This window comes from Capricornis sumatraensis, chromosome X (assembly GCF_032405125.1).
Source record: "Capricornis sumatraensis isolate serow.1 chromosome X, serow.2, whole genome shotgun sequence".
Lineage (NCBI taxonomy): Eukaryota > Metazoa > Chordata > Mammalia > Artiodactyla > Bovidae > Capricornis > Capricornis sumatraensis.
The window spans coordinates 125,769,198-125,783,310 of NC_091092.1; the positions used below are offsets into that span (position 1 = coordinate 125,769,198).

Genomic DNA, 14,113 nt, shown 5'->3' on the forward strand with positions numbered 1-14,113 from the left:
CAAAATGATTGCCTCCATTTTGGGGAGGTTGTGGTAGGGGAGTGGAGGAAAGTGCTGTTTAAAAAAAGAAGCTGAGAAAAGAAGGATTTGAAGATTTATTTTAAAACAAGATTTACCATAATAGAAACTTTGGTATGAAGGTGGGAAAATAAAGTCAAGGATGTCTCTCAGAAAAGAGACAGAAACCAAGAGAAAAAAAGGTGAGAATTAAATTCCAGACATACAATGTCCAATTGATAGAGTTGCTGTAAAAAGAGAAACCCTGAAGAGTAGTTGGAAGGAATTTATCAAAGAAATGTTAGAATTCCGCCAGAGTTAAAAAATTCAAGTCTTTAGATTATAAAGGTTCACCAAGCATCTAGCATTCTGAAGGAGAGGAGACCATTTTTATCTCACTTAGCGTGGAATTTCAGAAATACAAAAGCAGAGAAAATTCTTAAAACTTCCAGAAAGAAAAACCAGGTCACGTACTAAAAAGTGTGTATCAGACTAGCATCAGCAGCAGCGCTGACTGCTAGAAGGCAGTGGACGAATGGCGCCAACATTCTTGGGCAAGGTTGTTTTTATTCTAAAATTTGGTAGGAAGCCAAACTATACAAATGTGAAGACAAAATAAAGACATTTTCAGATGTGCGAGATCCAGAAAGTTTTCTTCCACATCACTTTTCTTAGGAAGTTAGAAGGGAGTGATCTAAGAAAGAGAGAAACGTGGGAAACTGAAAATAGTAAATTAAACCAGGAAAGCACTGAAGATACATCCCAAGATAATACCTATGCAGCAAGGTCTAGAGAACAACCCTTCCTGAGGGAGGGTAAGAAAGGCTCTCAGAAGAATAGAAAGTATGATTAAAAGCTAAGATTTCAAGTCCCCTTGGATTGTCCCAGAACTCACTGATAGGGACCGTATGAGAGGAAATTTAATAAACCTCTTAGCCTTCGTTTGAACAATGTATTGTCATGAAAATGCTGCTGCTTGTATAGGCGTTCAGCTTTTAGAATCAGGCTTTGGGGAGAGCAAGAAGAATTTGGTAGTGGTTACAAGAGAGGATGTTAATTTTCTTAATATTAAATATTAATGCAGCCTTAAATATTAATACAAAGAAGCTATCAGCAGTTGGGGAGTAATTTGAGGAAAAGAATGTATGGGCACTATTACCCTCTTACAAAGTGAAGAGTTAGGATCCTGTCTAAAACTTACCAAAAAAACGAGAGGGTTTTGTGAAAATAATTATCAGATAGTAGGGAAGAAGATGATGGATGGAAGTGGCATATAAGTAAGTCCTTCATCGTATTTTTAAATCAGTAGGCATTGTCGTAAAGTTAATAAACTAAAAAATTATCAAAGTTAGTGCAGAAAGAATTAGATTTTTTTTTAAAGCTTAGGTATGGTGGTGAGAAGAGACTTGCTTTTCATCTTAAACTATTCTGCCACTATTTGATTTGTTACCCATGTGTAAGTATTACTTAGATTTTAAAGACAAAAAATTTAGGAAACAGGAAATAACCCTGCTTGACAAAAGACTGTATAAGGGAATGTTGGGAAATAATGCCAGAAAAGGCAGTTGAGACCATGTTGCAGACGACCTCCACTGCCAAGGTGAAGCAGCGCTTTTAATTTGGGAAAACTTGGAGAAGTTTTTGAGCAGTTGGTCAAGTAACTGGAGCATCTACTTTCAGAAAATGAATTTATCAGGAGGATGAATTGGAGTGGCAGTGGCAAAAAGTGGCATGATGAGTGACCAAGCTAGTTTCAGTTTCCTACAGGAAAGGTAATGATGGATTACATCTAGACAGTATTACTGGAAATAGAATGAAAGGTATTCCCAGTACTGTGCTTAATACATAGTAGGTGCTTAGTGCGGTTCTTCAAAGGAAAGGAAGGGTAGTCATCAAAAATGAAATCTTTCTTGAATAGTAACTGCTGTTTATTGTGAGACCTGTGGCCTGATTGTAGCTCACACTGTGGAATGAGGCTTGATCCTGAATGCCTGTGACAAAATGCAGAACGCTTATAATCAGTAATTCTTCCCTGCCTGTGTTGCGTTTTTATTTGTGACAGGTAATTGTAGTTGGTATTTTCTATGAAATATAATATGAAAAAATGTTGCAGACTAATAAATTGCATCCCACTTAACCCAAGGAAAAAAGTGCTAAAATATACAGAGTATGATAATAGTCTGTGACAAGCTTATGTCTCTTGTTTTGTTGGGTTTTGTTTTATTGTAGTTTTGGGCTGATTTTTATGTGTCTTGATTAAATAAGGTGTACTTAATCTTCTGATCTCAGGGTAAATAAATAATTGAAATTATATGTATACTTACATGTATTTTCAGCCTTTCTTTTCTGACACCTCTCAAATATAGTAAAACAACCACCATCTTTAAGTATCCTTTTCTTAACTCTAAGATCTTCTACTGTTCCATCATGCTGGAAAGACCTTTTTTTTTTTTTTCTGTCTAATCCTCCATCCAAATGTTAAATCTTTTTTGATGTTGTATTTTAGAGTTATCCCTTTTCTCCCCTCTCAGATCTCAGGTTGTCCTAGAAACAGGAAGTAACTTAGATATTTCAAACACAATAAATTTCACCATGCTAATTCAGCTGGCCTTGCTGAGGGTAGAAATTTCCACATTTACTTTGGAATATGTTTCAAACCCCTCTCCCCAATAATCAGGTTTTTTTGTGTATAGTATTGATTCTACCCGATACAGCCACATATCAGAGCATAGCAGATTAGTCTGATCTGTTTTCAGACTTCTTTACACCCTATGCCCTCAGCCAATGAAACTAATTATTCTGATTATTTCCATTACGAAGCATGAAGACTTGAAAATATTCAGTGCTAATGTTATTTAGAGGTTTAACTGGCCTGTGTGGTTGGCTGGTATTATTCTGTCTCTGACATTTAACTTAAAGTATATTTGCTTGACATGTGTTCTCTTTTTACTTGATGGGTCAGTAAAGGCAGTTTATGTATGTTAACTTGAGGATTTCTAATATGATACACTAAATTTACATTGCTTGACTTATAGCCAGAGGAAGTAGCTCTAACTCTGTTTTCTCCCCTTATATTTGCATCAACAGGAAGAAGGCAGTATCAAAGAAATTGCAATCACACATCATGTAAAGGAAGGACATGAAAAGGCAGATCCTTCCCAATTTGAACTTTTAAAAGTATTAGGGCAGGGATCATTTGGAAAGGTAAGTCATGAATATGTACTTTTTAAAAAGTTGTTTTTTGAAATTAATGTATATTTCATACAAATGGGGAATGAAAATATTTTATTGAAATACTACTGATCTCCCTACAAAGCGGTACTTTCTGTGATTTTACAATTCTCACTGTCAATAAGTGTGAGAAAGTGAATAAAACCATTCAAGAGTACATTGGAAACTTTCATAAACTGCCAGTATTCAGTTCATTTTATCTTCACGGCATTCAGTTCAGTTCAGTTGCTTACTTGTGTCCGACTGCGACCCCATGGACTGCAGCACACCAGGCTTCCCTGTCCATCACCAACTCCCGGAGTTTACTCAAACTCATGTCCATTGAGTCAGTGTTGCCATCCAACCATCTCATCCTCTGTCGTCCCCTCTTCCTTCTGCCTTCAATCTTTCCCAGCATCAGGATCTTTTCAGATGAGACAGTTCTTCACATCAGGTGGCCAAAGTATTGAAGCTTCAGCTTCAGCATCAGTCATTCCAGTGAATATTCAGGACTGATTTCCTTTAGGATTGACTGATTTGAGCTTGCAGTCCAAGGGACTCTCCAGAGTCTTCTCCAACATCACAGTTCAAAAGCATCAATTCTTCAGCACTCAGCTTTCTTAATAGTCCAACTCTCACATCCATCCATGACTACTGGAAAAATCATAGCTTTGACTAAACCGACCTTTGTCAGCAACCTCTCTAATTGCACTTCTCAAATGATTAAACAATCACAAAATGTTCCCATGATACACTGGTCTCTTTTTGAGGCTTCATGTAGAATTGGAAGGTGATCCTGTGTTATATTCTAACACTGCATATCAGTCTTTCCTCTGGAGTATCCCTAATTCCAGCAGAAAGTGAATAGGTACTTCCAAGGGAATAGGGTGGGGGGTTAGCACTACAGATATGAAATTGGGGGACTTCTAGCTTGTCTTTAAAATGAATGCAAAGGTTGCATTCTAATCAGTGATATCTGTGTCTGTTTTAATATCTAAAAATATTTCCCAAATCCACTAGCTGAAATTGCAACATCTGTATCACTTTTCCCCCTGTTGCATACCTCAGGAGCACTTCCTATACTCCATTTTGGGAAATACAGCTTTATAATCATTACTACTTGACCTGTCTATCTAGTACATTTCTCAGCAAGAGGAACTTTCTGAGAGTGCATTCAACTTTCGCCATGCAATGCTTCTTTGCCACCTCACTGAGGAAGCATTTGAAGATAACATGTTTTGCAAGTTTCAAAACAACACCAGTTTTTCTCTCTTGTGTATTTTAATGGGACTATTTAGCAATTCTTGGCTAACATAGGTAATCTGTTACAGCTGTTAACTTCTTTCAAACCCAAAATGATATTTTCAATCCAAATACAGATTAAGTAGCCAAAAGAAGCTAATGGTTGCAAGTTTGCGCTCTAGGTCAGCCAGAGGTAGATTCTTTCTTTTTTTCCTACATACTTGCTGTTTGTGCTTGAGCAAGTTCCTGAACCTCTCAGAGCACCACTTCCCTCTTCTAGGCAGTCATCAGGTATTAAAGTTCTCAATGTTCCATTCTAGGCTCCCTTCTCCTCACTCTCTATCCACTCCTAATTACTCTATGTCCACTATCTTAATAAAACCCTTATACAGCTGACCTAAGAGACTTGCACCTTCAGTGTAGATTGTACCTCCAAGCTTTGAACTCTATGTATAGCTACTTGTTTTTTTTTTCTTTCTGCATGCCTTAAAGTCAGTTTAAACTCAACATGTATAAGACCAAACTCATGATTTTCCCCTAACCCCAAAACCTCTCCTGTTTCATTTCTCTCCATCACTATGAATGGCATCCATTCTTAACATATCCTTCTAGTCCCCACCCTTTCCTCTCCCCTCACCTCTACCAATATGATTTGTCCACAAGTTTTGTTGATCTAGTAAAGATTTCTCAAATCATGCCTATTTTCTCTTTTTCCTTGCCACTTCTTCAGCCACCACCATTTCTCCCTGACCTAATGAAGAAGGCTGCTACCTTGGACTTCCCAAATTTATTCTTGCCTCAAGCCATTATTTACAGGGCAGCCAAGAGGAGCTAGTCTTGTACTCCGTCCCCTTAACCCTTTGGTAGCTTCCCTTTGCTTTCAGGAGAAAGATGAATTCTTTAAGATGGTAGAGGAGCCCCTGAGTCGGCCCCCTAGCTACCTTATCAACATCACTTTATATACTTTTCGCTACCTGTGTTCTGGCCACATGGGCCTCCTTTTCAGTCTGTAAGTGAAAGCCTTTTGCACGTGCTGTTCCCTCTGCCTGAAACACTGTGTCCCACTCCGACCTCTTCTCTGGTTAGCTCCTGTCATGCTTATGAGCTCGAAGTCTTCCCAGCTGTCCTGGCTAGGTCATATTTGTCTCTTTTACCCTTGCAGAACATTACATACCTCATCTTCACAGCACTCACCACAATTGCAGTCTTTTGTTTGAGTAGTTATTCATTTATTGGCTGTCTCCCACACTAGACTATGTTCTATGAGTGTAGGGGCCATGCATGCCTTGTACCATGTCTCAGCATTGATCCTTTAGCACGGTACCTAGCATATAGTTCTGGAAAGAATTAATGAGTAAATAATGTCCTACCTTCATAAGGTAGTAGTGAGAATTAAATCATGGGATTGTATTATCATATAATTTATTATGGATAAACCAAAATAGATCGATTTATTTCAGCATATTCTATTTTCAGGGAACATAATATTAAAGTTTCCAGGAGTTAGCATGTGTCTCCCTTTATTTCTTTAAGAGTAACTTAAATACCTTACTAAAAATAGCAAACATTAAAAATAGGGCGTCTCCTTTCTTACTCATCCTCAAAAGCCAGTCTAAGCCAAGGAAATAGAAATGACCTGTCACAGCCTAGAATAGCTTCATGGGGGAGTTAGAAAGGTCAGAAATGCTGGTGGGAGAAGATCCAATGGCATCTGGGACTGCTGCTGCTCCTGCTATGCTTGACTGGTGACCTGCCAGAGGCAGTGGAATAAGAGGGCCCTGAGCAGAAGCACAGAACTGGGTTCAGTTCAGTTCAGTTCAGTCGTTCAGTCGTGTCCGACTCTTTGCGACTCCATGAATCGAAGCATGCCAGGCCTCCCTGTCCATCACCAACTCCCAGAGTTTACTCAAAACTCATGTCCATTGACTCCGTGATGCCATCCAGCCATCTCATCCTCTGGCATCCCCCTCTCCTCCTGCTCCCAATCCCTCCCAGCATCAGAGTCTTTTCCAGTGAGTCAACTCTTCGCATGAGGTGGCCAAAGTATTGGAGTTTCAGCTTTAGCATCAGTCCTTCCAAAGAACACCCAGGACTGATCTCCTTTAGAATGGACTGGTTGGATCTCCTTGCAGTCCAAGGGACTCTCAAGAGTCTTCTCCAACACCACAGTTCAAAAGCATCAGTTCTTCAGTGCTCAGCTTTCTTCACAGTCCAACTCTCACATTCATACATGACCACTGGAAAAACCATAGCCTTGACTAGATGGACCTTTGTTGGCAAAGTAATGTCTCTGCTTTTGAATATGCTATCTAGGTTGGTCATAACTTTCCTTCCAAGAAGTAAGCGTCTTTTAATTTCATGGCTGCAGTCACCATCTGCAGTGATTTTGGAGCCCCCCAAAATAAAGTCTGACACTGTTTCCCCATCTATTTCCCATGAAGTGATGGGACCAGATGCCATGATCTTAGTTTTCTGAATGTTGAGCTTTAAGCCAACTTTTTCACTGGAACTGGGTAGCTGGCCCAATTCTTATCCTGATGTCACCACTGTGACTCTAAGTGAACTGTTTCACCTCTCAAAGCCCTAGCTTGGGCAGCTATAAAATAGACATTGCTTAGTAGGCCTGCTTCCCAAAATTATCATGAATAATGAGTTACAAATCCTTGTGAAAGTCCTTTGCAAAAACTAAGATGTGCTGAAAGGTTATCAAAAAGGGTGCTTTCAAAGAAGGGTGAAGAAAAAAAAAAGGGTGAAGAAATCTTGCAACCCATGAAGACAATAATTCTTGTAGAATGGCCCAAAGAAACTTGATTAGGGACTCTTAAGAATGAACAATAAATATCAAATCCTCACTATCCCTACCTAATTAGAATTTGTTTCAGTTCAGAAATACTCATGATCTCTGACTGCCTTTAATATTTGAACATCATTCCTTCTTAGGAACCACCCTGACTGAGAATACACTTTTTCTCCCCAAGTTGGCTCACTGCTAGCTGGCTAAAAGAAAGTTTCACCAGGGGCCATGGTGAAGGGGGACAAGGGGAAAGATTTGGGCAGAGAAGCATACCCTGCATCAGGGTTTCTGTGTACATTGTGGCACTTTTCAGTGAGGTCATTGCCCATTGTCTTTGAAAAAATTTCTCAAAGTGAGGAACTCTGCCTTGCACTAGAATCAGTTGAATGAATTAGTTTTTGATTTTGTGCTAATAGTCTAGTGTGCTGATGCAGATAATTGAGATCTGACCCTAGAATTATTCCTTGATTATAGTTGTGTCTCTTCTTAGCATCTGTGGCAGCTCAATAGCACTGCTAGTAAAGAATGGGTAGAAGAAAAAAAGTTGAAATTCAGGTCCATTTAGCAAGTCTGTTTAAAAGTTTGATGGAAAAGATCATGAAACTCATGGTCAAAATGAGTAGAGGGGTATATTGATAGTTTTGTATTAGCCATATTATAGTATGACCGTGAGTTTTTTAGAGCAGGCTTTATTCATTTTGCATAAATCTCACACTGAATTTTGGAAATATTTGGAAAATCAAGAAGCTCAGTAACATACCTGGGAATTATATTCTTAATATTTAGGTTATATGTGTATATTTGATTTTTAAAAGATGGGGAAGCAGGTTTCTGACTTAGCTTACATTAAATATTTATGAGTAGGCTTCTTCAGTATAAGTGTTGCAAATTGTTCTGCCCAAGTCAAAACTGCAGTGAGATATCACCTCACACCAGTCAGAATGGCCGTCATTAAAAAGTCTACAAGTTGTAAATGCTGGACAGGGTGGGGAAAAAAGGTAACCCTCCTACACTGTTGGTGGCAGTGTAAACTGGTACAGCCACTATGGATGTTCCCTAAAAAAAACGAAAAATAGAGTTGCCATATGATCCAGCAATCTCACTCCTGGACATACATCCAGAGAAAACTGATTCGAAAAGATACATGTACCCCAGTGTTCATAGCAGCATTATTTACATAGCCAAGACATGGAAGCAACCTAAATGTCCATCAGTAGATGAATGGATAAAGAAGATGTGGTGTGTATATACAATGTAATATTATTTGGCCATACAGAAGAATAAAACAAATGCCATTTGCAGCAACATGGATGGACTTAGAGATGATCATACTAAGTGAAGTAAGTCAGAAAGAGAAAGACAAATATCCTATGATATCACGTATATGTGGAATCTAAAATATGATACAGATGACCTTATTTACAAAACAGAAATAGACTCACAGCCATAGAAAACAAAGTTATAGTTACCAAAGGGGAAAGAGGATAAGGGAGGGATAGATTAGGAGTTTGGGATTAGCAGATAGAAACTACTATATATAAAATAGATAAATAACAAAGTCCTACTGTATAGCACAGGGAAGTATATCCAATATCCTGTTGTAAACCACAATGAAAAAGAATGAATATATAAATGGAATCACTTTGCTGTACACCAGAAACTAACACATTGTAAATCAAGTATACTTCAATTTAAAAATAAAAATAAATTGCTCTGCCCAGTAAATGAGAAATTGTGACTTTTTTTATATAGAAAAGACTATTCAACAGAATTGAATCAGCAGAAGATTATGGTTAACAAGAACTCCTGTATAACAATTTTTATGGAATCAGAATTTTTGTTCTGTTAAAAGCAGAGTAGTTACCACCTGTATTATACTTTAAACATGTTAGACTTTGATTGCTACAGTTTTAAAGATTTTTCCTTGTCTTACATGTTATTTGATCTTCAGGGAATTGGCAAATAATAGTAAGAAATGTGTTCACTTATATTGATACCTAAAGTTATAACCACTGTTTACAATTCATTGTGTTTATAATTGATAGATTTTAAGGAAAATAGTTAATGTATCAGAATCTTTCTAATAAGCTGTATTACAATAAGAGTCTTATTTTAGCAATAGCATAGTTTGTGATACTTTGTAAAACTTATTTTCTCTTATTTAAATACAGGTTTTCTTAGTCAAAAAAATCTCAGGCTCTGATGCTAGACAGCTTTACGCCATGAAAGTACTGAAGAAGGCCACACTGAAAGGTAAGTGCTACTGCAATTTGTAGCGTTGTGTAGTATGAACAGACTGAAAAATCTCAATTGATCTCATATGATTTCTCAGCCAGTTACTTAAATTCTGAATCTGTTCTTGCTACTGTCTTTAAATTTAGACTTTATTTTAGTGGATTTTTTCCTACAAGACTAGGAATCATATGACTAGTGAGAATGGGAGTTGCCATGTTTTGAAAGAAGTATTGCAAATTTTTCTTGGGCTTTAGGCAAATAGAAGTTTAGAATATTAAAACTAGGTTTGATATGTTTACCAGTTCATGTTAGTATTTTAATATTTTTAAAATGTACTAATTTATTTATGATGCACAATAGCTTTTATTCCAAGGACTTTATCATTTTGACTTCTGGCTGCAAATAAGTTTTCATTCTAAGCCTCTGATTTTGAAAAAAAAAAAATCTAATGTCAGATTTGGTTCTTGTAGGTAAACAGTCTCTTAGAAAAAAATTGTGCCTAGATTTCAAAATACTTAAATCTTCCTTTTTAAAAGTAGTATTGGTTTTTTACCACATAACCTCTAATTGTTTTATGTGTTGATTCCTAACATCTCTTTTTCCTCTTCAACTTTACCTGTATTTTCTAAAGGTTTTAAAATATTCTGGAAGGAATATTTGTGATGATCAGTTACTATTTCTGATGTTATTCTTCCCAATTAGTAACTCAGGCTGGATTTTGCCATCGTTTCAAGAAATTTCACCTTCTTCTATAAACACCATCCATTGCTTCTGTTCTTTTGCTCCTTCCTGAATGTATTTTCTTTCCTATCTAGTCTCTACTTCCTGGCCTACTACTTAGTTGATTCTTGCAGGGACCAGGGCATTAAAATTATATCCTTAGTGTCCTACTCTGTGTCACTATTTTTTATAACTTCATACTCAGGAATCCCATGTTATAAAGCTGCATTTGTTGTTCGGTCATCCAGTTGTTTCTGACCCCATGGACTGCAGCATGCCAGCCTCCCTGTTACTTACCATCTCCCGAAGTTTGCTCAAGTTCATGTCCATTGCATTGGTGATGCCATCCAGCCATCTCATCCTATGACGTCCTCTTCTCCTTCTGCCCTCAATCTTTCCCAGCATCAGGGACTTTTCCAGTGAGTTGGCTGTTTGCATCAGGTGACCAAAATACTGGAGCTTCAGCTTCAGCACCAGTCCTTCCAATGAGTATTCGGGGTTGATTTCCTTTAAGATTGACTTGTTTGACTTCCTTGCTGTTCAGGGGACTCTCAGGAGTCTTCTCCAGCTTATTTAAGAGAGTTCATTTACAGAAGCAACAGAAGTAGTTTGTTTTCATGTATATAACAGCACTTGTGTTGTGCATAATATATGTAAAGGAAACAATGAAACTCTGAGAAACCTCAAAGATATTAGGAAAGGAAAAACATGCCCAATTCCTTTTAGAGAAGGCTAATTAATAAGATTCTCAGTATTCCTCTAGTCATCTAGTTAGCTCCATATCCTCAAGATTCCTGTTGCATTTTCCTTGAAATATTCAGAATTTCACTTGAAAACATATGCCTCGAAGAGTATTCTAAAAAAGAAGAATAAGAAAGGAACAAACTTTATCAGGCTTAAAGCTTATTAAAGCAATAATAATTCAATGTAATTTGGAGGGGAAATAATATAGGTATATAAACCAGTGGGACAAAACAGTACAAAAGTAGTATATATTAAAGTTTAATATATGTGTTACAAAAATATTGAGTATTTGCTGTGCTTATGAAAAAGCATATGTCCAGAAAATGAAAATTTAATATTGATTTTATAAATTTTGCTTGAAATACTTCTGAACAGCCTGGAAAAAAGTTAGTCTTCTCTTAAACCATATACCATAGTAAACAACAATCTAACTGAATTTTACAATTTAACACATCCTAGGAAACTTGTAAAGAAATGTTGAGCAAATCACAAATTATTAGCAGATTGACAATACAAAAATTTTTGGCCCTTCATGTAATGAAAATAGTATAAATAGGAAATCAGGAGATTATTTGCCTCAGATATTACAAAATAGTAATATATAAGGAATTTATTAAAAGACTCCTACTGGCCAAATCTAGAACAGTTTAAACATTGCAGTAATTAATGATAGTGATCGATTACAACCCACTGAATAAAGAATCCATGGGTTAATCCATAAAATAATTCATGGAGAACAATGGAAAGCTCTTTCTTACAGTAGAATTCCAACTAATAAATGTAAAAGGAATGATTGAGTTAGGAGTTCCTAAGAAATAACATTACAACCTCCACCTACAGGGTTTTAGAATACATCTTCTATAAGGGGAGAAAATAAACCATATTTGGAAAGATGTCTCAGTTTTCTGATAAATGCATGTAAAATAATGAGTTTTTTCATACGATGGCAACATAAATTAGAAAGCTGTTTTGCATTAAGTATAGTAAGCCATTATTGCTGCTAAAGTAACCTGAGGAAATAATCTCAAAGGAAGATTTTGTGCACTTGCAACTTTTTCATTGCAACGGTATTTACAATATCAAGAATTTAAAATCTTATAAATATTGAAAAATAGAGAACTATTTAGAAAATTACGGTATACCACTTAATAGAATATTACTTAAATGAACTATTTCAAATGTGAGCATAAAAATGAATGTAATAAAAATTTGCAAGTGAACATTATAACAAATTTGTCTACCTAAAGTATAAAGATATAAGCTATAGAAGAGACCATAGAAAAGTGAAGATACTTGACATATTGGAATTGTAGGTTGCTGGTGTGTTCTTTAATTTTTGTTTTTCTCAAAGTAATCTGCATATAGAGTCTTGTAAAAATGTCAGTGCTTTTCCTATCCTCCTCCCTATCCCAATTCTTGACCCTCAGAGACAATGACTTCAATCTCTTTAGCTGCTACTTATGCCTTTTACCTCTACATTCAGTATTCTTATATTGTAATTCTTTGCCCGTTTTCATTAGGGGACATAATCTTTTGACTTCTACCATGGAAGTTTTGGATTTAGTTCTTTTATACTACCATCTATACAAAATTTCCCTTTTCATGTCCTCCTAGTAATATTTCTATGATGCTTTATAAAAGCTGTTCCTTGCAGAGCCAGATAGTATACTGAAGTCACATATCCTTCACATCTTTGCTGATTAGATCTCCTTTCCTAAATTCTGTGTCTACCTTTTTCTGAGTTTGCTTTATAGTTTTGGTGGAATACATCTTCTAGGAGGGACTTCAGAAAGGTTGGACAGTAAATTTTTTGTAACTTTACATGTCTGACAATGCCTTTATTCTATCCCCTCACTTAATTTATAATTTGACTAGATGTAAAAATTCTAGATCAAAAATAATTTTCCCTCAGAAATTTGGAGACATTGTTTCTATTGTCTTCCAGTTTCCTGTGTTGCAGTTATGAAATTTATTGCCATTCTGGTTCCTGGTCTTTTGTGTGTAAGCTGCTTTTCCTCTTTGGAAGTCTTTATAATCAATCTACTCTTTATCCCTGGTGTTCTGAAATTCATATAATGGTATTTCTTTAGTGTGGATTTTTAAAATTCATTGTACCAGAAATGGGGTTGTCTCTTTCAATCCAGAAACTCGTTTCTTCAGTTCTGGGAAAGTATTTTGTCATTTCTTCTCCATTTTACAACTGCTACTCTTTGGATATGTTGAACCTCTGGGTTTGTTGATTAATTTTTATTTTTTTCCTGTTTTCTAGGAAATGTTATCAACTATCTTCCAACCCTCTAATGACTTTTTGTTTTTACTATTATTTTTAACTTCCTAGATTTTTCCTTGTTCTCTAATTATTTCATTTTTAAAAACTTTTTATTATGGAGAGTGTCAAACATCTATAGAAAAATATAGAACCCCCATATACTCTTCTCTTTCCTTCAGTATTTCTCAACTTATGATCAATCTTTTTTATCTGTGTTCTTCCCCTTCCCCTGTTTTGATATTTGAATCAATTTTCAGACATTGTATAATTTCTTGCATAAATGTTTTGGTGTATATCTCAAGAAGATCAAGACTCTTTAAAGAAATAATATAATTCTGTGATTATATCTGAAAAAAACTTACTGTACAGATGTCTGATAACTCTTCAGATTTCCAGTTGTCCCTATTGTTAGAATTCATTTTTTTTCCCTACAGTTTGTTTGAATCAGGATCTATATATATATATTTTTTTTTTTTTTGGTAGCTCTTTTTCATGTTTAGAGTCTTTTCTTAAATTCTTAGGAATTCTTTGCTATCTTTTCCTCATTTAAGAGTGAGGTACCAAAAAGCTGATTGGAAGGGATTTTGTGGCAGGAATTTTCTGAATTCTCATTGGCTTCTTTTCCTTAAGCTTAGAGTTTAGCTTTCTCTGATCTGCTGTGTGAGTTACCACTCAGTCACTTTCTGCTACTGCTTCTTCTCTTTTTTGTCCTTGTGAGTTTGTGTGTAATTTTCCCATTATTCTAATTCCATTAGGATTTTTAAAAGAAAGTAGAAAGTAAAACATTAATGTTTAATTAGAAGTCTCTTTCCATTTTGAAGTTTCTGTTAATACAATGAATGGGGTCAAAAAGAAGTCAAAAGTGTTAGGTTGAGTTTATAGGGACTCTTGTCCTAATAATC

General features: G+C 36.0%; 1 protein-coding gene across 3 annotated transcripts in view; it reads left to right on the plus strand.

The window, feature by feature from the left end:
• RPS6KA3 (ribosomal protein S6 kinase A3) overlaps nt 1-14,113 on the plus strand; it is a 96,846-nt gene that overhangs the window by 48,003 nt on the left and 34,730 nt on the right. For all 3 annotated transcript variants that reach the window (XM_068961955.1, XM_068961956.1, XM_068961957.1), the window contains 2 exons: nt 3,085-3,201; nt 9,415-9,496. In XM_068961955.1, coding sequence (XP_068818056.1) covers nt 3,085-3,201; nt 9,415-9,496 — 199 coding nt within the window. The remainder of the gene's footprint in view (nt 1-3,084; nt 3,202-9,414; nt 9,497-14,113) is intronic.